This window comes from Meles meles, chromosome 6 (genome assembly GCF_922984935.1).
Source record: "Meles meles chromosome 6, mMelMel3.1 paternal haplotype, whole genome shotgun sequence".
NCBI lineage: Eukaryota > Metazoa > Chordata > Mammalia > Carnivora > Mustelidae > Meles > Meles meles.
In genome coordinates this window covers 124,641,342-124,668,078 of record NC_060071.1, presented here as the reverse complement: position 1 = coordinate 124,668,078, position 26,737 = coordinate 124,641,342, and the positions used below count along the sequence as shown (strand labels likewise).

The 26,737-nt window shown below is 37.8% G+C and overlaps 1 protein-coding gene across 2 annotated transcripts in view; it reads right to left on the bottom strand.

Moving 5' to 3' along the window:
* Positions 1–1,995: 1,995 nt before the first annotated feature.
* GALC (galactosylceramidase) overlaps positions 1,996–26,737 on the bottom strand; it is a 66,477-nt gene continuing 41,735 nt past the window's right edge. For both annotated transcript variants that reach the window (XM_046009939.1, XM_046009940.1), the window contains exons 11-17: positions 17,173–17,262; positions 16,322–16,408; positions 13,581–13,731; positions 11,392–11,572; positions 9,235–9,398; positions 7,822–7,898; positions 1,996–3,839 (exon numbers count right to left, since the gene is read on the bottom strand). In XM_046009939.1, the coding sequence (XP_045865895.1) occupies positions 3,693–3,839; positions 7,822–7,898; positions 9,235–9,398; positions 11,392–11,572; positions 13,581–13,731; positions 16,322–16,408; positions 17,173–17,262 (897 nt within the window). In that variant the 3' untranslated portion in view covers positions 1,996–3,692. The remainder of the gene's footprint in view (positions 3,840–7,821; positions 7,899–9,234; positions 9,399–11,391; positions 11,573–13,580; positions 13,732–16,321; positions 16,409–17,172; positions 17,263–26,737) is intronic.

The window sequence follows — 26,737 nt, the reverse complement described above, 5'->3', positions numbered from 1 at the left end:
CCTGCTCCCATGGTGTGTACACTCAGTGATGCACCCCTCCCAGGAAGGCTGGGAGAAGCAGTGGTATTTAAAGGTCAACCAAGAAAAGCAACAGTATTTCAATGTATGTGCAACAAATAATTGAAAAAGGAAATTTAAAAAATATCATTCACAACAGCATCAAAAAACCATAAAATATGTAATGATAAATTTAAAATACATGCAAAACTTGGTATCTACAGAAATGGCTAAAAGTATGGAAAGTCTAAACATGTGGAAGGTGGAACATGTTCATGGGTCGATAAAAGTAAGTAAAGAGTCGATAGAAGTAAGAAATCCATTCTCTCCAAATTGAACTGTAATTTTAATGTAACTCTAAATAATACTTCCCAAGCTCTTTGCAGAAATATATAAGGTGAGTCTAAAATTTATATGGAAACTTTGCGTTTACCTATATTAGCAAAAAAATTCTGAAGAACAAGTTGAGAGGATTTAAACTGAGTTCGACGTTGACTATAAAGCTACAGAAATAAAGACAGTGTGGTATTTGCCTAAAGACAGACATATAAGTCAACAGAACAGAATACAGTGTTTACTTCTGGATGTACACCTAGACAGTCAATTGATTTTTCACAAAGGATGGTTTCTTCAACAAATGATACTCAAAAAAAAAAATTGACTATCCATAAAGGAAAAAAAATAAACTTCAAATCTCACCTCCCAGCATATACAAAAAGTAATGCAAAATGGTTCACAGACCTGAATTTAAAAGCTAAAAATATAACATTTCTGGAAGAAAATAAAGAATAAGATCTTTGTGAATTTAGGATAGACAAAGATTTCTTAGGACACCAAAAAAACACCTAAAAGGAAAAAAAAATTATAAACCATGCTTCCAAGTTGAAATTTTGTATTCTTGAAAGATTAGAAGAAAACTATTTATAAAATATCTGATTTAAAATTTCATCTGGGTGAACCCAGGGGTCTCAGTCATTTAAGCTTCCAACTCTTGGTTTCAGTTCAGGTCATGGTCTCAGGGTCATGACATTGAACCCTGCATCAGGCTCCACGCTTAGCATGGAGTATGCTTGGGATTCCCTACCTCTTCCTCTCCCTCCCCCTCACTCATGCATTTTTTTTTCAAATAAATAAATAAAACCTTTTTAAAAATTGCATCTGAAGTATATAAAGAGCTCTTACAACTCAATAAGAGAGAAAACCCTATTTTTTAGCAAAAGATTGGAACAGTCATTTCACAAAAGAAAATACATGAATAATGACTAAGTCCCTGAAAAGATGCTCAACGTCTTCTGCGCCTACTACACACCCACGGACCTAAAATTAGAAAGAGTAACAACATGAAGCATTGAGGAGAATGTGGAGCAACCGGAACTCTCCAACACTGCTGATGGGAGTGTAAAATCATACAAGCATTTTGGAGAACAGTTTGGCAGTTTCTTATAAAGCTATACATACATTTCCCTAAAGATACAGCAGTTTCACTCTGGTATCGATTAAGAAATTAAAATAGGGACAGTTGGGTGGTGTGGTTGGTTAAGTGTCCAACTCAGGTCATGATCTTGAAGTCATGAGATTGAGCCCCAAGGCAGGGTCTGTGCTCAGCAGGGAGTCTGCTTCATACTCTCTCTCACACTCTCCCTCTTCTCCTCTGCCTGCTCTCTCTAAAATAAAAACTTAAAAAAAAAAAAAAAGAAAAGAAATGGTAACATATGTCCACACAAAGACTTGTACACAAATGTTCATAACAGGTTTATTTGTGATTCCAAAAAGTGAGGGAGGAGAATGACAAATTGTTGTTTAACCATACAATGGAATATTCTTTGAAATAAGGGGCAAAACATTGATATACATAGCAATATGGACAAATCTCAAAAGCATTATGCTGAATGAAAGAAACCATTCACAGGGGCACCTGGGTGGCTCAGTGGGTTAAGCCTCTGCCTTCGGCTCAGGTCATGATCTCAGGGTCCTGGGATCAAGCCCCACATCGGGCTCTCTGCTCAGTGGGGAGCCTGCTTCATCCTCTCTCTGCCTGCCTCTCTGCCTAGTTGTGATCTCTCTCTGTCAAATAAATAAATAAAATCTTTAAAAAAAAGAAAAAAGAAAGAAACCATTCACAAAAAAGTACCTAGTGTATATCACTTCTATCATGTTTTGGAACAAGGAAAACTTATCAGTATCAACAGAAATCTGATCAACAGTTGCCTGAGATGGGGGCAGGTGAGAGGATATTACTGCATAGGTGCACAAGAGAACTTTCTAGGGTAATGTAAACATTCCGTATTGGCTGGGGTGTTGGTTTTGTGGGTATATCCACTTGTCTAGGCTCACTGAGCTGTATACTTAAAATGGGGACACTTTATTGTATGTAAATTATACCACAATAAAGTTAACTTAAAAAAATATGTAGACCTGAAGTGGAAATCACTTAGAGTTGGTTTTAATTAAAACTTTTTCTCTATAATCTGATATATTCTAGTATTTAGCTTCTTGTCTTTAACAGAAATACGAAACTTCATGTCATTTTAGCCTATGTTAAACCATTACAAATTCCAAAATCATAGAATTAGTCCAGTGAAGTTTTGAACTTCCACTTTAGAGAATTCCAGAATTTACTTTATTGACATGAACAATGGAGTTGTTTCTAGGAGGTTCATTAATGCTTAGATATAAATTATACTGCATGAGAAATTTGCTCCCCACACTTAAACATGTACTTTCATGAAATAAATGCATCTAATCACACGGAATATTAGAGGATGATCCAATTCTATGAACTGGCAGAAGCTCAGTGTTCCCCTTCTTCCACACACAGAGAGAAGTCATGAGCTGTGTTAGTCCGTGACCCGCGGCACACAAGAAGACAGGCCGCGAAAGGCACTATGAAATGACACACCAGAGAACTGCTACAGCTTCATCTGTAAACTCACGAACAGCACTGGCCACGTGGGATTTTCATCCTCCTTCCAATCACTTGGGAAAATGTTCACAGAGAGCTTTATGGGTTACAAGACTAAAGGTTGGATTTAAAAGAATTAAAAACTGCAGACAGCCCAATTAATCTGCTCACATTGATTACTGCAGGACTAGCTTTAGAGGTAGTTTATTAGTGAGGCATTTTTCAAATGATCCACTCATCATATCTATAATTCAAAAGCATCATCGTAAAAAGGAAAAGAAAAAAAATACTCTTTTTAGAGTGTTAAGATTAACGTGTTGAAGTAGTTTCCAAAAAGCCGCACTTCCAGTGTTCTTCAGCTCCCTGTGGTGGGGTGTGACCTCTGGACGAGGCCATCCGCTCACTCAGACACACGGTCCATCTCTGTGATGATCGAGTTAATGCCATCCACGCCACCCCTTGTGCGTGCAATGAAGACAGCCACCTCGGCGTCGGTGCCAAGGCTTTGAGGTGTAAACCACCCAAACACTCCTCACAACGGGACCGCTGCACAGCTTGAATTTTAGGGGACATATCAGGTCATGTTCAAGATTCATCGGTTTCCCCTGGGCACTAGTTCTAAAAATATCTTCCAGAAGATCAAGCAAACATGTATTTCTCTCCCCATTTACTCTTCACTATTGTTAGTCTCCAAGAAGCTCAATATTGATCCATCAAAAGAATTGGCTCTCGACCAAAACCAAAAACAAAAGAAAGAAAATCCAAAGAGTGGTTCTGTGGTGCTCCATGAATATCAGCTTGAGGCTTCCACATGAAAGTTGTCAAACTGTGCAAATTCAAAGGAGTGAGTTCCAATGGCAGCCCAGCCGTTCTTCGGGAAACTCACAGGGATGTTCATCCAGACATACTGGCCGTTCAGCATGCCAGAGGAGAACCGGCCCTGGGAAAAACAAATGTACCCCTTGAAGACATATGCAAACGATTCTCTGAGGTCTGTTTCATAATGTGTACAGCCAATCTAGTCAGTGGAGCTAACATCCTTCTCACTTCAGACTATGGCAAAACACAATTCCACAGTCTGAGCAAAAGTTGGAACCACAGGAAAAATTCTCTCAGAGGAAATTCTTATCTACGTATGTAAAGAGTTTCCAAGGCACAAGGAAGACCTCAGGTTTTCCTTGTACCCCACCAAGATGCTGTAAAACCTACAGAAATGTAAAACTTTCCATAGCATCATAAAATTTTGGACAAAAGCCCACTAAAATAAACAAACATTTGTAATTTACCAGTACTTGCACGCACACACGTTGTCCAACAGGCACCAGCTCTTTCGACACGGCTACTGGAGCCAAACCATCCATCTAGTTAAGTCCTTTTGTCCCCATGTACAGAATACCACTTCAAAGTCACATGAAGAGCCCACCCTTAGGTTAGAAAAATAGTAACCATCAATTAAACCAATGATTGGGGTCGGGGAGAGAGGTAAGAAGGGACATGTCCATAGAAATAACTCACTGGTCATTGACAGAGAAAAATAAAATAATTCCTCAGACAGCTGCTATTCCTACAGAGCCAAGTGCCCGGCAGACAGCGGATAGTAAACGCTAGCTCTTATTATCATTATTACAGCACATTTATGAGCATATAGTCACAGAATGTCAATTGCAGCTAAACATTTAAAAGTAGCTAATTTCAAAGGGCAAAGAACTAAAGATCCAAAGCACTAGGCTGAGGACCAAAATAAGATCTGTTTTTACGTCACAGAATTACAGTGCGCTGGGCCTTAATTTTGTTCTTTCGTCTTATGGAGAAAGATACGGAGACGTGAGCTCCTAAGTCAAAATCACAGGTTCGCCAGCAGAGCTGGAACCCGAATCTTAGTTGTCCAACTCCATGTTCAGGGAACCCACATTCCTGCTGCCACACACATGCACAGCTCTCTGCAGCCCTCAAAGTGGCCACCAGGGACTACTAACCTGGAGCCAGCACACGGTCACACAGCCCAGGTGCCCTCCCCACACCCACTGCTGGCCTCCAGGCTGCTCCTCACACCAGCCCAGTCACGAGCGGCATCCTCTGCCCGGAACACTCTTCCCACCAGGCATGCCTCAGCTCAAAGAGCACCAACTCCAAGAGTCTTTACCTAGTCTCTCAACCTAGAGAATCCAGACAGGGGAGCTACCTCATCTCATTGTCCTGTTTCATTTTTGGTTTTTTTTTTTCTTCACAAATTGACTGACTAATTGATTTGTTTGATTTTCTTACTGTTTTAGAGCAAGAGGCAGCCATTCTGGCCCACAGGCCAGCCACTTATTTTTATCAATAACACGTTATTGGAATCACAGTCACATGCATTCCTTTACCTACTGTCCGTGGCTGCTTTCTCACGATACAAGCAAAGTTAAGCAAAGCTGCACAGACCAGATGGCTCACAAAGCCTAAAATATTTACTGTCTGGCCCTTTATGGAAAGACTTTGCCAACCCGTGTCCTAGAAGAATACAGGCTCTAGAGAGCAGGAACCTTGTGTATCTTGTTCACTGCTGCATCCCTACCACCTAGGAAAGTACACATAAAAGATGCCGAACAGGCATGTATTAAAGGAAAGAAGAAAAAACATCTCACCCTAAGACAACCTTACAGAAGCTATCCTCCTTTTACAGATAAGGAAGCAAAAGCTCAAAGAGGTGAATAACTTGCAGGGAGTCAGCAGGTGTCCGCAAGGAAGTCTGCATGCATGTCTGCCTGGTCCTAACATGCCTCCTGTTAACAACACTCACTTAAGGGCCGCCTGGGTGGCTCCGTGGGTTAAGCATCTGTCTTTGGCTCAGGTCATGATCTCAGGGTCCTGGGATCGAGCCCCACATTGGGCTCCCTGCTCAGTGGGTAATCTGCTTCTCCATGTCCCTCTGCCTCTCCCCTCTGCTCCTGCTCTCTCTCTCTCTAATAAGTAATTTAAAAAAAAAAAAAAAAAAACCTAAATAAATAAATAAAGGATGCTCACTTCATTCCCTAAGGGAGGAGGGACAGAAATGAAGATGTGTGCTGTTTTATACAAGGTGGTCAGGAAAGAACCTGAAGGGAGTAAGGGAGTAAACGCTGTAATCCAAGATTTTGGAAAGTCAACACACTTTAAAGTGTGATATTGGATAATAAAAGACAAACCAATATAAAGAACAAAGTTCAGAAATAACCTATCCACATTTGATGATTTGTTACATCAAAAAGGTGGCCTTTAAATCACAGGCAAAAGGACAATCTATGTAATGAATGATGATGGCCATCCATTTGTTTAAAAAAAATTTTACTGGACTCATCCCCCTTGTGATAACAAGTAAGTTCCAAATGGGGGGGAGTTGCCTGGGTGGCTCAGTCAGTGAAGCATCTGACTCTTGATTTCAGCTCAGGTCATGATCTCAGCTGGGATCAAGCCCCATGAGGGGCTTCTTGCTCGCAGGAGTCTGCTTGGGAGGCTCTCTTTCCCTCTGCCTCTGCCCCTCCCCCCCCCTGAAATAATAAAATCTTTAAAAAAAAAAAAGACTTCAACGTAAAAAATCCTAAACTTTGTTTATTTTAGAAAAAAGAATGTTCCTCACCTCAAGAAAGGTGAAGGTCTTCTTAAATAAAACATAAAATCCATGAAAAAAAGTGAAATATTCGGCAGAATCAAAATTTAAAACTTCTGTTCGTGAAACATCCCATAAGCAAAAAATACACACAACAGGACATACATAACAGACAACAGGTCATCACTCAGAATATATATAATAAATTTATATGAATCCAGCAGAAAAAGAAAACACAGTAAGAAAATGAGGAAAGAATGCAAACGGGTAACTTCAGAGAAGAGAGAAAAATACAAATAGCCAATAAACATAATAAGGGATAAAGTTCCCTAATTATCATGGAAATATAAATCACATCAATTAGTTTGAAAAATAATGCTTTAAAATAGGTAATATCAAGTATTATTATAACTGCTATAAAACTGGATACAACATGGCTAGCAATAGGGCAGTGTCAAAATTCAAAACACAATTACATTCCTAAGTATCTGCCGAATCAAACAGCAGCACACAGGGCCCCGGAGGCAGCTAGCAGACCCTCCCCTCCACATGCACGTCAAGCCAGCCCAGAGACCTCCATTAACTACGAGAGGGAAGAACTGGGAACAAAGCTGTGCCCATCAAGGGTGGCAGAGTTCAATACACAATGCTGTCCCCAAACCAGGTGCTCAAAACGTATTGTTACCACCTGAAAAACGTGTACTGTCATTTTGGGTGGTTGGCTAAGACAAGAACAACGTGAAAACAGTATCTGATTTCTGTAATTTAGCTGCTGTTCTAACCTAAACAAACTTAGGGCAGAACCCTATTGCCAGAGAGCAGCCCCGTGTTACACAGAAGCTCCTACGCAGCATCCCTTGGATGCACATCCAGCATAACTCATGATCACCCAGGGATCTGGACAAATACGTTTAGATGCCATGATCCTACAATTAATCTGGTATCTTCTTTGACAAGGGTCTTCAGGGAAACCAACTTCTAAAAAATTGTACTTATCACTGAAAACCAAATTATTCTCAACTACCAATAATAAATTTATAGGCTCCAATTTATAATCTTGTTTCAGCCAACTTTGAAAAAAATTAATTATTGACTATCTACCAATTACCCCTGAGTTTAAAAAACAGAAACAAATTTTTTAAAAAACTGCAGAGTAATAAATTCAACAGTTGGTGGTTCTCCTGCCACACACTATCACCCTAGGGCCTGCTGGTTTGCTGGCATCCTGGCAGATTCTCTGCCTGTTTCCATTACTACACTTATCACAGTTTTCCCCTCTTCCCTGATAACAGAAAATGCCAGAAAGGCACAAGAAAAGAATATTTTACCTCCAGGCATTCTGGTCAGCATTACTTACCTTAATAATTAGCGTGAGTGTATACCATTTTTTTGCTGTAACGTCAACATGTCCTAAAGCATATATAATCCATCCAGCTGCAACACAAAAAGATTATCCTGATATATTTTTAAAATCAAAAGCACAGAATCACAGAGCTCAGTTAGGGTTCTCAGGCAGCATTTATATGAAACAAAGTAAGACTTAATAAAAAGCCATTTCCAGATCTACTACTGATTTGAAACGAAACATCCTTCCTTCAGACATGCACTCCACAAGCATGTCCTGGGATCCTCCTCTGGGCCACATATTCTATGTGAGTTCACAGGGGAACCAGTGAACTAAACTCACAAACCAACCACAGTATAATGTGTCAGCTTCTACAATTCAGGTACAGATTTATACTCAGTGGGACTGGATAAAAATAAGGAGCAGTGGTCAAAGGTCACCACAAGATTTCCAGCTGGCCTAACTGGTTACATGGGAATAGCATGAACTAAGAATTAGAAAACAGTGAGTTAATTTGGGGATAGATTATACTTGAATGCCTGAGAGAAACCAGAATAAGATGTTGAGTGGGCATTTAAAACACAAGAACAGTGGGGACTAAAGACCTGGATGTAAATTGCTAGTTCCAGCTCTGCTACGAGCTCATTTTGAGACTTCGGGCAAATCAATTAACCTCTCTGGTTTGGACTGGACAGTCAGCAAGGAACATTCTAGATGGGTCATGCTATGATTCTGCAGTCCTACTCTACTGTCCTTATAACCCACTCTTACTTTTTCACTTGTGGAGTCCTTTCCACCTTAGGAAGAGGCAAAGAGTGGCATAGGAGAGAAGGTTTTTCACAAATGCAGGGGAAGCCAAGAGGCAAGCAATCAGGAAGACACAGCACCAATACGGTCTTTTTCAACAGAGCGGGTGTACCAACACCAAAGCAAATTAGACAGAATTCAACACGGACATATTTTAAGCACCTATCCTGGATAAAATACTATTCTACATAAGACAAGGGCTGTTCAAGATGAATGTAAAACAGTCAAACTGTTTTCAAATTATTCAATAATTTGGGAAACAGGATTTCTCTATTTTAAGCAGACCAACCCCTCTCCTTGTATTTCCGTAAGCACACTCTTGTAGTCTTGCTTTTTATTTATGGGGTTTCCCAGTCATTCTCTCCCTACTACATCCACCTCACCCCAGTCTATGCGAAACTCTACCTGAAAAAGCTCGGCACTGTTTCCTTTTACACTGCTGCCTCTCTAACTAACTCTCCAATTTTGAATCATTTGGTTTTTGCTTCCATGTGCTGAATCTCTTCCCAGTTAGACATCCAAGCCCCTTGAGGTAAAGCTCTCTCATTACACAGTAAGTGACAAGCTCACCGTGGTATATGTCATAGCGAGTCATGTGTTACAGAAAAAGTCACTTACCTAGATCACCTGTAACTCTGTAGGTTCCATTTGCAAAAATCCAGAAGAAAACTCCTCTGGCGCCTCTAATCAAGATACCACCTTTGTTTACTCTTCCGGCAATGAACACGCCTCCCTTCTCAGGAGTCTCTATGTAAACATCACACGTTACAGTCAGATTGGACCTGCAGAATGAAACTGTTAGTTAGCGCTCTTAATTATGCCTCTCCGAATGCTGCACAAACGTGTCCCTTCACAGCCACATGCTGCCAGACTTCTAATTGAGGTGAGTATGTGATTTGCTTAGTCTGTGCGTGTAGCAAGAATCTTGATTCATGAAAAAAAATCTCACTGATGACAGTTTTAAGTTTTATGTGGCTGAAGTTAAGTCATTTCATTGCCTCTTTTAATGTAACTGGAAAAATAGTACTTATTGTTTTTAAGTCTCCTAACACATCTCTTATCTCTCTATAATAAAACAACTTCTCATCCTAAGAATATAACATTAGAAGAAGGCTACCTTGAATCCAGGAGGAAATATTGGGAACAGCACATAAAAAATAGGAAGAGCCTAAATCTGAAAGGGTCTCGGAAGTCAGGCCCAGTCATGTAGATCTGCCTGGGTTGCTGGCGACAGTCACTGCATATTCCTGAGCAGAGGGCTGCACGACGAAAGCCGGATGAAAACAGTCCCTTCTCAAAGGGCGTCACTGCCCTTTCCTCATTCTTTCTCGTTCAACCTATGTCACTCTTTCCCTCCCTGCCCGCTTCCCCCTCTCCCCACCTCCTTACCCACTGCAGCGGTAAAGATGATCACTGCTATTTAAATGCTGCAAAATCTTCAAAGTTATGAAGACGTCTGGTTACCCTCTGGATGGTGCTCTATCCCATCTCTACTACAGTTGAAGAGCCTTGGTTTTTCTAGAGTCCCAGCCAGATATGAGTCTGGGTTCGGGGAGAGCCACTCTTCTGTAGCACTCACAACCAAGGAGGATAGCGGCTGTTGCAGAGAGTTAAAGATTTTCTATGGTGGTTGGCTTCCAAACTGGCAATCTAAATAATGGGGCCCATCCCTTAGGCAAGTAAACCCAGTCAACTGTCTCATAATAAGACCACAGGTAGCAAATGAAAAAAATCACACACCTCACTAGCACATTCAGAAAATCGAGATACAGCGTCTACTACAGAGACGTGGGATAAATGGCATTTTTGTTGTATAAAAATACAGGCCTTGCAGGGTTATCCTAAGTTAGGCAAGCATTCTTCATTGTACCCCAATAATTCTGGGTTCTGGAAACCAGGTAACTAAAAATTTCTCAAGACTTACAGCAGACCTTGGAACTAGAACTGGGATTTCTAATAGGGTTAAGGCAATAGAGAAGGGATAAGGACTTTCGGCAGCATGCCACAGATAAACAAGTCAAGGCTCTTTTTAGATTTATCATCCCTGTTTGGTCCAATTTCCAAGGAATAGATACGGCTGCTTGGTGACTTGGCATTAACAGCTACTATCACAAAACCTGGAATGCGTGAGTTTTGTTTCACAGAATTATACTAGTTAAAAGAAAAAGTAGAAAAGAAACACCTAACATACATTAGAATCCCACAAATGACATAATAATGAAGGTAAAGTTTTGGTTTGGTCATTACGTTTGAAGTGTAGAATAAATATAAATTGTGTCTTTAACAAATGCCTAAAAAAAAGAGTTGAACTCACCCACCAAGTAAAAGCTGATTTGCTTTTCACTATTGCCATCTACCGTCAGCGGGCGAACAGATTTTCCACGAAGGCTAAAACAGTGTAAGTCTACAATGGACCCAGCAGGTGGCAACACCAGATCAACAAATCAACTCCCCAACAAAACCAAAAATACACAAATCACTAGATCTGTTTATAAATAAATATTAAATTACAAGTGGATCCAAAAGTCCTTAATTTTTACATTAAAGGCAATCTGTTCCTGCGACAATCACTATTAAACTGGCAAATATGAGGGAAGGGCACTGAGGCGGCATAACCACATGCTGGCTTGTGGCCTTGATAGTCAACAATTACCACACACCCATTAGGTTCTTGTACAAGGAAGACTGCTGAACAGTCTTTGCTTCAGAATGTACCCGACAACATTACAAGGTTACTTCGGCTAGATCTACGTTAAGGACACCAATTTTATATACCATTTGTAATCTCCTATAATGCTGATGGTGTTGTACGCATCAGCAGCCCAAGTAATGGGCCGCTGATTGAGAACTTGGCGTAGTGTGAAGCGATGCTCCCCAGGGTCTTCGATGTTCGTAAAGTATTCAAAGACACCAGTCTGATCAGCGAAGTTCGGAGCTTCACTAAAAAACGGGTAATCTGTTCAGAACACAATTAAATTCTCTGGTCAGTATAAAATCCTTACAGAATCTCTCTTCTCTGATATTTTATGGCCATTTTTAAAACACTTTTGAGAAGTCCTAAATAAGTAAATGATACTTATAACAAGCGGAAGTTTAGGGGTTAAGTTAATAAAGTATATCATCATTATTATTCAATACCAATACGATCAGTTTGATAGACAGACTTTACATATTTAATCCATGCAACTGCATAAGAGGAAAGATCATAAGTTTTAGAGAAAGGCAGACCCAAGGTTTAAATTCTAGCTCAGTCTGTCCCCCTGGCCAACTTGTTTAACTGCCCTGTGTCTCAAGCACCCCCCTCTCTACGTGGGCATGAGGATAAGAGAATTAAATGAAAGAAAGCACATCAAGCTTGTACATAAAGCAGCACCTAGCAAGGGCTCAATAAGAGCTAGTTTTGTTATTTCTAGTGTCTGCCAAACGAGGTTCTAAGTCCCTGGTCACAGTCATCAGCTGACAGAGGATTAGGAAAGGCTCACTATGTCAACCACAGAATTTAAATATTACAAATTTTCTTTTCTATTTCTAAAATGGAGCAGAAGCAGTTGGGCCTCAGCTATCTTTCAATCTTTTTTTTTTTTTTTGGTTTAATTAAATTACACTCTTACAATGACAAAGGCTAGAGAAGAGCAAATTTAGTCATAATCTTACAGCTAATTTCACACTTCATGCTTTCCTAAATGTTTTCCTATTCATCATTTGAGAACTTAAGAAACACATAAAGGAGTGCTACAGCCTGACTTATAGTTTTTAGTTTATTTTGCAGTCAATAAAGCATTACATTTTAGATCTGAAGGTTTAGAATTGCTTTTCGGTTTTCAGGTCATAGAATAAGTAATTCTGGTGTTGGGGAACTTCTCTCTTATTCACGAGGCCGTATCCCACACAGACTCCTTTACTGAAGACAAGAGGAGTTATCTCGGCCACGACACAAGTGAGCAACAGACTGCAAAGACATTTCTGGCGGCCTATTCATGCATTCATCTAAGAGGCCACTTCAGAGAACTGGCAGGAAAGGAAGCACAGAGCCTCCCTGAGGATCCCTGTTGTCTCCGTTCTGCAAATAACTGAGAGGACTCCAATACACAGTCCAAGGGGCCTCGTACTGCAATTAACCCAGATATCTCTTCCTGGGAAAGGGAGCTGAGACCTGCGGCCCTGACTGTGACCAGCAGGGGGTAGCAGGAAGTCTCCAATCAGCCATGCTGGAAGGAGCAGCCCTGCAGACAGAAGGTTCAAGAGGCTCTCTCAATGGCAGTCCCCCTCCCTGCTTCTCTCCTACAACTATGGATTTTAGGAGCAAAGAAGAGAGCTACCTGACCCTGTCTGTAAGATCCAGAAGCTGTACCTCTCCTGGTCACCAAGTTCTGTCACTTACTGAGTGATCTGGAACTATACCCACAATGACTATGCCTTCCAACTTTTCAAGCAGTTTTCTCACGTTACCTAAAATCAAAAGCTTTTCTAACAGCTTTAGGACAGATCTCCCTAGAAAACCAGGAGGGTGTAAGCATAAAATTCCCAGCCAGATAATAAGGTGAAGCACCCACGGGGAGACTCACTGCCCTCAGCATGCAGTCCACTAGCCCTGTGGAAAGTGAAGGACCTTGACCTCCACACTCATTGAGAAAACCAGGAATGGCTTTCATGAGATGTGAATAACAGGGCATTGGCAGGGTCACAAACCTTAAGCTTCCCCAAAACCAAGTTAGGATTATGGCTTTCATTCTCACAATGACCTCTCTGTTTTTTCTGGCACTGAAAAATACAGGGCTCACAAGCTGAGTCACCTTGAGGTAACAAAGAAATGAGGTCTCAGTTACCACATGGACATTGAGAGGTACACTTTACAGAAGTTCTATCACGCACCCGTCTGACAGGTAGAAATCTACCCACCAGTGCTAAAAGGGGAAACACGTTAAGTTTTAGTAAAAACTAACAAACAAACAAACAAAACTTACCAACATCAAAATCATCTTTATAAATCCGTGGGAAGGGCCTGGACTTTGGAGGCAGCGGGTAGCTGCCCTTGGTCCCTGTGGTGAGAGTGGTGAGCGTGAAGAGCTCGTCCTCCTGCATCTCCAGGGTGAAAGTGCCGCCGCTGTCGAGAAGCTGGAAAATGAAAAGGCGGAGGTCAAGGCCGGGTGCTTTGGCTCATCTCATTTGGGCAAAATCAACTTTTTGAAAAGTCAACGTAAAGAAAAGCCAGACTCACTTCTGCTAAAACTTCATAACCACTCAGGAAGGCCACACCCAAAATCAAGGCCTTGGGATATCTTTCTTTAAGTTATTTAGAAGACCTTATAAAATTATACTTTGTAGATAGGATTTTAAATGAATTTCTCTCGAAAGTGACATTAAAGATGTGAAAAAAAAAAAAAGAATTTCCCTCCATGGAGGAAGAAAGACTAGATGACACCAAAATTTCTATTTGTCTATTCTTGGCTATTACACTGTAAGCTCCTCAGAGCCCATGTACATTCAATACACATAAATAAGAGATCTGCTTATTTACTTTTTAGGACTTTACTAAGGGAGAAAAAAAAAAAAACAACTCACTGATGACTCAGTTGTTAAAGGCAGAAAACCTTTAATTATTAAGAAAAAAGGTCCTATTTTTAACGTGTTCAATATACATTTCAATTAGCAAGTTAGGTTTATGTCACATTTATGCTTTTGGCAGCTTAATCTTTTTTTTTTTTAAAGATTTTATTTATTTGTTAGAAAGAGAGAGAGAGAGCAAGCACAGGCAGACAGAGTTGCAGGCAGAGGCAGAGGGCGAAGCAGGCTCCCTGCCGAGCAAGGAGCCCAATGTGGGACTCCATCCCAGGACACTGAGGATCATGACCTGAGCCAAAGGCAGCTGCTTAACCAACTGAGCCACCCAGGCGTCCCTTTGGCAGCTTAATCTTTTTAAGCCACTTCGCCACAAAATGAGGGGGGGAAATACACACCTCCTAGGGTTACTGCAGGATTTAACAACAAACTGTTTACAAACTGCTTCACTCAATGCATGACCTTCCCTAGAGAAACACTCCCTATATGGAGGTGTTCTATGCTACATGTGGACCTCTGAAGACACCAGAACGCTTTGCATAATTAATGTAGGCATTACATGTATGCCCATTTCAGGAAATTTGAGCAGTTTTTTTTTTCTACTTTGACTTCAAGGGGCTTATACCATATCTTTGCTTTAATAATAACTTATTGGTCAGATCCATGAAATAACTAACACCATATTCTGGCTCAGGTAATAACCCAAATGATATTATTTTTCTTATGGGGAAAATTGATTTTAATATGCTATATCTAGCAATTTGTTGTGCAAAAAGCAAACTGCTCTTTTTTTAGAATTTAATGCAGAAATGGTGTTTAATCACTGATAGTGACTAGCTGATTCAGAAAACAATAATAATTTTCAGGAAAAGTAGATTTGTGTCAATTACATGAAGTAATGTGTTCAGTTGGACCAATTCACATTCTTTGAAAACCTTTCCTGAGGAACTACCATGTGCTAATAATAAGTATGATGGTAGGAACCCAGAGTAAAAAGCTAAATAAAGAAGGGCCCCAGCCCTCAAGGGGCCCAGTGTAGTGGGGAAAGTGCTTAACTAGGTAAGCACCTGGTCCTGTGGTGCTATGCTGGTGGCTGTGAGCTAGGACTGGTGGGGAAAGCTTCAGCGGGAGCAGCACCTGAGCTGAGTTTTGAAGGACAACAAAGACATGAGAAGACATTCTAGGAGGAGGAAGAAGCAAGTACAGAGTCACAGAGGGGAGTGAAGTGGCACGCCATGCTCTGAAAAAGGCAAGAAGTTTGGTCAGTGAGTACAGGCCGTGTTAGTAGAACAGGCATCAGGAAAGGAAAGCCATCTTTTATCTCATGAGGTGGTCACGAGGGTCGTGTGCTATGCTGAGGGATGTGAACTCACAGGAAAAATCACTGAGGGACTTTGAGCAATGGAGTGACAAAACTCGGATCTGCATTTTAGACACATCATTGTGGTAGCAGTGTGATGGGTGGCCAGACAGGGTCAGACTAGAGCTGGAAAAACAGGAAAGAGTTTCCAAAATCCAGGAGAGAGATAATAAGGAACAGAAATAAGCAGTAGCAGTGGGAATAGAGAATGAGGACTGTGCAAGAACATGTCAGTGATAGACTGCTCTGGACTTGACTAATGGTGGTATACAAAGATAGGGTGGATGGGAAAGATGGTCTCAGATGAGACTCAATTTTCTGACTTGGGCAGCCGAGGGATGGTGGTACCATTCACCACAACAAAATAAATGCTAAGACCAAACACACCTATATTCCATTATGCCTTGGGGAGGACTTCTATTTAAAAAACAAAAACAAGGGGCGCCTTGGTGGCTCAGTGGTTAAAGCCTCTGCCTTCAGCTCAGGTCATGATCTCAGGGTCCTGAGATCGAGCCCCTCATTGGGCTCTCTGCTTGGCGGGGAGTCTGCTTCCCCCTCTCTCTCTGCCTGCTTCTCTGCCTACTTGTGATCTTTGTCTGTCAAATAAATAAATAAAATCTTTAAAAAAAAAACAAAAACAAAAACAGCTGGGGACACCTTTAGCTCTATTATACTTCAGTTATAAAATCAATTATAAAATTAAAATTTCTTAATTCATTAATTAAATATCTGTCCTCTTTTATTAGTTGCAAAGCTCAAAATACAGGAATTTATTTTATAAACTACCCATAGAGAATCCAGTTGTTTAAAAAGAAATCTCGTAGATGGTCTTCCAAGCTTTGTATACCACACCTGTAGCTCTGGTATTTCACTCTGAGGAGAAAACACACACAAAAAGGCATGGTTGAGTGGTTCATCGTATCTTCTGAGGCTTTCCAAAATTAATGCCAGCAAGAATGAACCACTGATAATGTGCAGTCTATTCCTATTTGCCAAAGACCCACCTCAAATTTTAAATAGTTAATGTTCTGAAAGTAGGAAGATATTGTTCAAGCAAATATTTTATTTCCTACAAATACCACAGACTTTTGGCAAATGTTTAAATAAAAAGATTTTTTTGGTGACTTTGCTTCAAAAATACTTACTACTATACCTGTGTAAAACACTTTTTAGGAATTTTCTGGTATTAAAAACAATTTTTATGCAATTAGTAGTCAGAAAAGGCACAGTATTTTTGGTGTTCAACATTAACAACAGGTAGAAACAGCAAGAATCTGGTGTCTTTTTATGTTGTTGGGTTTTTTGTAGAGTACTAAAAAGATCAATGCTTGAAAGTTCCTTAGACTACTGATGCTTCTATCAACAAGAACAATTTTGTTACAAACTGACTTTTGTTAAGTGTTCTTCAAAGCCACAGAGAGTTTTAGCCACAGGGAGTTTTGCTTCCTAGTGGCTTAGGCTTCTGTACTGTTCACTAAGACCATTCAGCAAATAGAAGACACCAGTGCCTGTATCCATTCATATGCAAATACTTAATAGCTCCTAATAGAAGACTTCACTTAGAAACTGCTAGCCTGTGATAAAATATATAACTTCTCAAATCAAAACCAAAATAAAAGTCCCACCTATTTACTTACAAAGGACCCTTTAAGAACAAAGGTAGCAAACTGATGTGACACATTGAAGTAAGGCAGAAACGGCCGTATACACTTAGAATGTCTATGGCTCTAGGAGAAAAAAAAAAAAATCACATAAGTTATCCAAATGATATACAAGCCACCTTAGGAAAAGAAAATTAAACATTCATTGCCTAAGAGTAACAGAAATGGTACATATTAGGTGATAAATATGAGTTTATTTCAAATTTCTAAAGACTTTTTTTCTAATATAACCCACACTGAAAGTCTACTGTGGATGCCTAGTCAAAGTAAAGCTCAATGGCATTTCCACTGAATTAAACTGAATTCATGGCTAAACTACAGAGTCATTTTGTGGCACACAGATTAATTTTTATATTATAATTCTTTTCCAAGTAACATACATCAAATAAACCACAAATACTTATATGTTTTTACTGAAAAGGCATCTCATCTAAATAGAACCTTCATATACAACCAAAGTCAGTAAGTACATAGAACAAACAGTTCTAACATTGACATCATTTTTTACTAAACAGTCACTACTACGGATTGGGATCAAAAGAATTTGAGACATAATCCCTACTTCAGGGGATTCAACATTCCGAGAACACTTAAGCAAAAGGTTCTGGGCCAGGCTTCGTGGACATTATTGTAGTTAGAGATTCTGACACCTCATCTTCAGTAAATGATGTACAACTAGAGAGAAAATTGACAGGATGGAGGTAATTTGCACAATGCTATCACATAGCTTGCCTGGATCGATATCTATAGAGCACCTCACCCAGCAACAGAGATGCACAAGCAACACTCCCCAAGGAACACTATATTCTTAGCCATAAAAGAACTTTTAATACATTCCAAAAGATTCAAATCACACAATGTATGTCCTCTGTCCACAAGATAATTAAATCAGAGATAAATAATAGAAAAACCTCTAGAAAAATTCCAAAATATTTAGAAACTAAATAACAAATTTCCAAATAATCCATGTCTCAAAGAATAAGTAGAAATAAAAAGGGAAATGATGAATAATTTTGAGTTTATCAAAATAAAAATAAAATGTACAATTTGTGGGATGCCACGAAAGCAGTATTTAGAAACAAATTTATAGCACTAAACACTGGTAAGAGAAGAAGGATGTGAGACTTCAGCTTCCACCTGGAGATCCTAGGACAAGAAGAGCAAATTTAAAAACCAAAGCAAGCAGAAGGAAAACATTAAAGATCAAAGGAGAAATCAAGTAAACGAAACCCAGAAAAATGAGAGAATAATCAAGAAACCACAAGCTGATTCTTTGAGAAGATCAATAAAATTGAGTAATTTCTAGCTGGACTAATCAGGAAATCAAGACAGAAAGAAAGAAAACACAACTTGCCATTGTCAACAGTAAGAAAGGTGACATCAGTACAAATTCTATAGATATATGCAGAATAATAGGGACTAACACCAATAACTTTATGTCAAAAATTGAATGAAACAGAAAAAATTCGTGAAAGACATAAAAACCAGGGGCACCTGGGTGGCTCAGTCAGTTATGCATCGAGTTCTTGATTTCAGCTCAGGTCATGAGCTCAGGGTTGTGAGACTGAGCCCCATATCAGGCTCCACACTGGGTACGGCACCTGCTTCAGAGTTGCCCTCTGCCTCTGTCCCATTCCCACCTCCCTCCCACTCTTAAAAAAAAAAAAAAAAGAAAGAAAGAAAAAGAAAGATACAAAAACCCAAAGCTTACAAAAATATAACCAAAAGATACCCAAAAAGATAACCCAAACAGCCCTCATGGCTGTACTGGAAAATTAAGGTCAACTCTGAAGCTTTGCTCAAACATGAAGTAAAGCTACTACAAAATTGTACACCGCCTGCTTGAGCACTGACATATGCCCCATGCACATAGAGCCTACCAGCCAAGGCCAGGAGACTTGCTAGCTCCAAACATAAGGAAACCTCTGTAGAGTCATGTGCTGACCACTAAGGTAACTAAGCAGAGGCTTCGGGGCCACATATAATAAAGCTGACAAAGTATACAATTTGTTCAAGAAAGTCATTAAGCAAATAAAAAGCAACAACAATAAAGAATAACAACCACAAATGCTAGACAGGGGAGAAATCTGACCTCCAGAGCTGCCACAATATATTAGGCAATATGTCTAATATTCAACAAATAATTATGAGATTTGAAAACAAAACAAACAACCAACAACAACAAACAGGAAAGTGGCCCATACACAGAATAAAAGCAGTCAACAGAAACCATGTCTGACAAAGCCCAGGCATTGCTTGCAACATATTAGACTTACTAGACAAAGACATTAAACTGGGTATTTAAATACGTTCAAAGGAAACCACGTCTAAAAAACTGAAATAGAGTTGTACTTCCACAATGACAATTTAGGAGCTCCAAGAAGCTGTGCCCCTTAAAACTGGTGAAAAATATTTTTTAAAAATGGAAATGATCCAGGGCTCCTTGGTGGCTCAGTCAGTTAAGCAACCAACTTTGGATTTTGGTTCAGGTCACAATCTCAGGGTCCTAAGAGCAAGTTCCACATTGGGCTCCATGCTCAACACAGAGTCTGCTTGAGATTCTTTATCCCTATTCCTACCACTCTGTTCCTCCTCCAACATCTACTCTCTCTGTCTCAAATAAATAAATAAATAAATATAATCTTTAAAAGAAAATGGAAATGATCCTATGGGCATGGAACAAATAAACATTTATTCAAGAAAATCTACAAAAACTCAGCAAAAAGAATAAGAACCTGTGACATTTAAACCACGATCTACTCTGTCCCTGTCCCTCTCTTACCCAAGCAGAAGAAACTGCATGCTGAGTAGGTACAGCCAAAAACAGAGGGCTCCCTCCTCCCAGCTTGCAGCTGAAGGCTACAGTAGCTTACTGGGAGAAGCAGGAGGTCAGCATTTCTTACCACTCACCCCTCGTCAGATATTTGAGGTCAAGGCTAAGTTTCAGCAATTATGGATAGGAGGCTGAGGTCTCCCTTTCTCTGCCCAGCTCCCATTCATTGGATCAACTTGGAATACTGAGATTAATGGGGTCCCAAACCTCCATCCATCAACCCTGTGCTCCTAAATCAGAAGTGTAACTAAGAGAGAAACAAGAGATCTTCCATAAGATTAAAAGTGGATTCTTCATCAGAAATAACAAAAACACATTCGAAATGCTCAAAAAAAAAAAAAACCTCTCTGTCAATTAAGAATCCTATATCCAACAAAATTCTTCAAAAAAATGAAGGCAAAATGTACTTCCACATAAACAAAAACTGAGAGAATGTGTTGATACCAGACACAACTGTCATAAAATATTAAAATGAGAATTTCAAGCTGAAAGTAAATGATCACACACAGTAATTCAAATCCACAAACAAAAGTATAGGCAAATATAATTATGTAATTATAAAAGATAGTAAAAATGCCTATTCCTTCTTTCTTCCCATAACTGATTTTAAAAGCAACTACATAAAATAATATGTAAATAATCATATTGTTGGCCTTATAAAATAGAAAAATGTGATACAACTGCCATTAATAGCATAAAGTAGCCAGGTGAGGAAAAAAACTGTATTAGAATAAGGAAATGTTACCAAATAATAACTCAAATCCACAGGAATAAATAAAAACAACCAAAAATAGTAAGTAAGATTAACATAAATATAAATATATAATTTCTCTCCTTTATTCTCTCAGATTTTAAAAGACTTAAAATTATATATTAAGTTGTAATTATAACAGGTCTTAATAAGCTTTTAACAGATAGAGGATTAACTATATAATAACAACAAAAAGTAGGATTGAGAATAAAGCTATATAGGAATAATGTTTCTTTTTTTAAAAAATTTTATTTATTTATTTGACAGAAAGCACAAGCAGGGGGAGCTGCAGTCAGAGGGAGAGGGAGAAGCAGGCTCTCTGTCAAGCAGGAAGCCAATGCCCGGCTCAATTCCAGGACCCTGGACTCACGACCCAAGTTGGAAGGTAGATGCTTAACCAACTGAGCCACCCAGGTAACCCAGGAATAATGTTTTTATATCTCACTAAAATTCAGTTAATATGAATCTGGAGTAGATTCAATAAGTCAAGATACACAGGCCTAGAACAACCATAAAATAAATAACTCACTAAAATATAGTGGAAAAAATTAAAGGAATTAAAATATTATATCAGAGAATATTCACTTAATGCAGGAGACAGTAAAGAAAGAATAGATGAACAACAAAATGAGACATACAGAAAAAAAGTTGACAAATATAAATCCAACTATATCAATATTAATATTAAATATGAATGGAATAAACAATTCAATCAAAAGTTCAGAGTACATTTTTAAAAGCAAGATCCAACTATATGCGGTCAAAAGGAGACACATTTTAGATTCAAAGATACAAACGGAAAGTAAAAAGAGGGAAAAACATATTAGCAGAAACCACAATAACTAAACTAACAATAAACAGACTTTAAAGCAAACAAAAAATTGTTACTAAAGAGAGACATTTTATAATTATATAAAGAAAAATCCATCAGAAAAATATAAGAATTATAAACACATATGCACCTAATAAGAAAGACTCTAAATACATAGAACAGAATAAGAGAAAAGAGGACATATGATTCAACAATAGTAGTTAAAGACTTCAATTAGTCACTATCAACAACAGAGAAAACAAGGAAACAGAAGACTTGAACACTATAAACCAACAAGATCTCACAAATAGCTATAGAATAGAATAACAATAACAGAACATACATTCTTCTCAAGTACATATGTAATATTCTCCAGGATAGATCATATGCAAGGAAATAAAACAAAACTCCATTAATTTAAAAGGATTAAAATCAAAGTATATTCTCCAATCTTAATAGAATGAAATTAAAAATCAATAACAAAAAATTACAAAAGCTCATAAAAATGTACCAATCAAATAATTCCCTCCTAAATAAGCAATGGATCAAAGAAGAAATCACAAAAGAAATTAGAAAATAAAATGAACAATAATGAAAATATAACAGAATTGGGGTGCCTGGGTGACTCAGTCATTAAGCATCTGCCTTTGGCTCAGGCCATGATGGTCCTGGAATTGAGCCTCACATCAGGCTCCCGGCTCAGTAGGAAGCCTGCTTTCCTTCTCCCACTCCCCCTGCTTGTGTTCCTGCTCTTGCTGTCTCTCTCTTTCAAATAAATAAATAAAATCTTAAAAAAGAAAAAAATGACAGAATAAAAATGAAAATATAACATAACAAAACTTAAAGAGATACAATACAGCTAAAGTACCACTTACAGAGTAATTCATAACTGTAAATACCCACATAAAGAAAAAGAAATAGCTCTATGCTAAATGAAGTAAATCAGTCAGAGAAAGGCAAATATCATATGATTTCACTCATATATGGAATTTAAAAAACAAAACAGATGGAACATAAGGGAAGGGAAGGAAAAATAAAGTAAGACAAAAAAAAAAAAAACAAAAAAAACAGAGGGAGGCAAACCATAAGAGACTCTTAACTATAGGAAACAAACTGAGGGATGCTGGAGGGGAGGTGGGATGGGCATTTAGGAAGGCACTTGATGTAATGATGAGCCCTGGGTGTTATATGCAACAGATGGATCACTAAATTCTACCCCTGAAATTAATAATACACCATATGTTAACTAAATTGAATTTAAATAAAAAATTTAAAGAAAGAAATATCTCAAAAAATAACCTAATCTTCTACCTACAATCTTTAAAGAGCAAACTAAACTCAAAGTTAACAGAAGGGAATAAAGATTAGAGTAGAAATTACTGAAATGAAGAAAACAGAAAAATCAACAAAAGTTGTTTATTTGAAAAGATGAACAAAACTGACAAACCTTTAGGTTTTCTAACCAAGAAAAAAAGGGAAGACAAATTACTAAAATCAGGAATGAAAGAGGAACATTTCTACCAAACTTACAGAAGTTAAAATGTAATATGTAAGAGAATACGATACACAAACATATGCAAACAAATTAGGTAACATAGATTAAAGAGATAAGTTCCCTGAAAAACACAAACTACCAAAGCTGACTCAAAAAGTAACATAAAATCTGAATAGACCTATAAGAAGAGATTGAGTCCATAAACCAAAACTTTCTTGTAGGAAAAATCACAAAATCAAATAGCTTCATTGATTAATTCTACCACACATATAAAGAATTAATACCAATCCTTCACAAATTATCTTAAACATAAGAGGAAGGAACATTTCCCAACCCAGTTTATGAGGTCAGTATTGAGTGAAATACATCAATCGGAGAAAGACAATTATCATATGGTTTCACTCATATGTGGAATATAAGTAATAGTGCAGAGGACAATATGGGAAGGGAGGGAAAACTGAATGGGAAGAAATCAAAGAGGGAGACAAACCATGAGAGACTATTGACTACAGGGAACAAAGGGTTCCTGAGGGTTGCTGAAGGGGAGGTGGGTAGGGGGATGGTATAAATGGGTGATGGGCATTTAGGAGGGCACATGATGTGATGAGCACTGGGTATTATATGCAACTAATAATCACTGAACATTGTATCAAAATTAATGATATACTATATATTGGCTAACTGAATTTAAGTAAAAAAATAAAATAAAATACAAAAAACAAAGATGTTACAAGAAAACTATATACCAGTATTTCTTACGAATCTGGACACAAAAATCCTCAACAAAATACTAGCAAATCAAATCCAGCAACAAGTAAGAAGGATTATACATGATGATGAAATGGAATTTATCCCAGAAATGCAAAGCTAGCTTAGCAGACAAAAATCAGTCAATGTAATACACCATATCAATAAAATAAAAAACAAAACCACACGATCATCTCAATAGATCGAAAGTATTAGATAAAATCCAGTACCCTTTTATAATAAAAGCACTCCACAAAGTAGGAATAGAAGAGAAGTTCTTCAATTTTATAAAAACTATTTACCAAAAAACCACAGCTAACATTACACGTAAGATTGAAATTGTTTCCCCTGAGATCAGGTACAGGATAAGAATGTACATTCCCACCATTTCTATTCCATATTTACTAAAGCACAATTAACCAAGGAAAAAAAGGAAAGGTATCTAAATTGAAAAGAAAGAAGCAAAACTATATTCACAGATGACATAATCTTGTATATAGAAAATCCTCTAAGAATTAACTAAAAAACTATTAGAACTAAGAAATAAGTACAGAAAGCTTGTGGGATACAAGATCAATATGTAAAAATTAATTGTATTTCTATATATTAGCAATGAAAAATCTGAAAATGCTATTAAAAACACAATTCATTTAGAGTTATGCCAAAATAATACTCATAAATAGTAACTGTAACAAAAAAAAAGAGCAAGACTTATACCCTGCGAACTATAAATATCTTTAAAAGAAGCAAAAATATAAATACATGAAAAGGCATCCATCTTCACGCACTAGAAGATTTATTACTGTTATAATTGCAATACTACCCAAATGATCTACAGATTAAACATAATCTCTATCAAAACCCAAACTGGCCTCACTGCAGAAATTGACAAACTGATCCTAAAATATCTATGGAAATGCAAGGGACCCCTAATAGCCACACAGTATTGAAAAAACAAAGTTGGAGGATCCATGCTTCCTAACTTCAAAATAAAGAGCCACAGTAATCAAGGCACCATAATGCTCCCATAAGGATAGATACAGAGGTCAATGCAATAGAACTGAGAGTCCAGGAAAAAAAAAAACAAAAAAACAAACAAACAAACAAAAAAAACCCCTCATATTTATTGCCAACCGATTTTCAACAAGGAAGCCAAGACAATTCAATAAGGAATGAACAGTCAACAAATGGTGCGGGAACAATTAGATGATACCAACCTGCAAATGATGAAGTTGGACACATACCTAACCCTCTATTAAAAAAATTAAATGGATCAAAGACCTAAATGTGAGAGCTAAAACTATAAAACTCTTAGAAGAAAGCATAGGTATAAATTTCATGACCTTGGATTAAGCAATAATTTCTTAAATATGACACAAAAACATACAAAAAAAAGAATATATATATTTGATTTCATCAAAATTTAAAACTTCTGTACTTGAAATGGCATCATTAAAAAGGGAATAACAACTAATATAATATTGTATGTCAACTATACTGTAATTTTTTAAAATTAAGTTTAAATTTTAAAAAGGAAGTGAAAAACCACCTACAGAATGGGAGAAAATGTCTACAAGTCATACATCTGATAAGGGACTTTTGCCTAGAATATGTGAAGAACTCACACATTTCAATAATAAAAAATAATAATAAAACTCTTACATTTCAATTTCAAACATCCCAATTTAAAAATGGGCAAAGGGTCTGTCTATATGGGCATTTCTCCAAAGAAGAAATACAGATGGCCAATACACACATGAAAGGATGCCCAACATCATTAATCACTAGTAAAATATAAATCAAAACTAAAACTAAAATAAAATACCACTTCACGTCTCCAGAATGGCTATAACAAAGAGATAGGCAATAACAACGATTGTTGGTCAGGAAGATGTAAAATTATTTCTATTTGCCAATCATTTACAAAGAAAATGCAATGGAATCCACAAAAAAGTTACTAGAACTATAGGTGAGTTCAGTGATGTTGCAGAAAACAAGATCTTCATACAAAAATCCACTATATTACTATATACCAGTTACTACTTGAATGCAAAATTTAAAAACTACTATTTACAATAAAATTGAAAATGTGAAACACTTAGCCAAAATTTGATAAATGATATGAAATACCTGTACATTGAAAACTATAAAATAATATTCAGAGAAATTAAAGAAAACCTAAATAAACTTGAGGCTATGTCTTGCTAAAGGGCTAGAAGGCTTGATACATAGTTCAAATATTAATTCTCCTTTAATTAATCTATGGATGTAATGCAATCCCAGTCAAAATCTGACAGGCTTTTTTTTTTTGTTTTGGTTGAAACTGACAAGCTGATTCTAAAATTCACATGGGAGGGGGCACCTGGGTGGCTCAGTGGGTTAAAGCCTCTGCCTTCATCTCAGGTCATGATCCCAGGTCCTGGGATGGAGCCCCACATCGGGCTCTCTGCTCAGCGGGGAACCTGCTTCTCTTCCTCTCTCTCTGCCTGCCTCTCTGCCTACTTGTGATCTCCATCTGTCAAATAAATAAATAAAAATCTTTAAAAAATGAAAAAATAAAAAAAATAAAATTCACATGGAAGTACAAGTGACCTAGAAGAGCCAAAACAACCTTGAAAAAGAACAAATTTGAAGAGCAAACACTACCTATTTCTAGGAATTGTTTTATACACACACACACACACACACAGAGTAATCATAGTATTGGTATAAAGGTACATAAATAGGTCAAATAAATAGAACAGAGTCCAGAAATAATCCTATGTATAAATGGATAACTGATTTTCTACAAAGGTGCAAAGGCAATGCAATAGGAAATACAGACTTTCCAGCAAATGGTGCTAGAAGAGACAGATATCCATATGTAAACACCTCTTGGATATCACAGCAAAAGCATGTTCCATG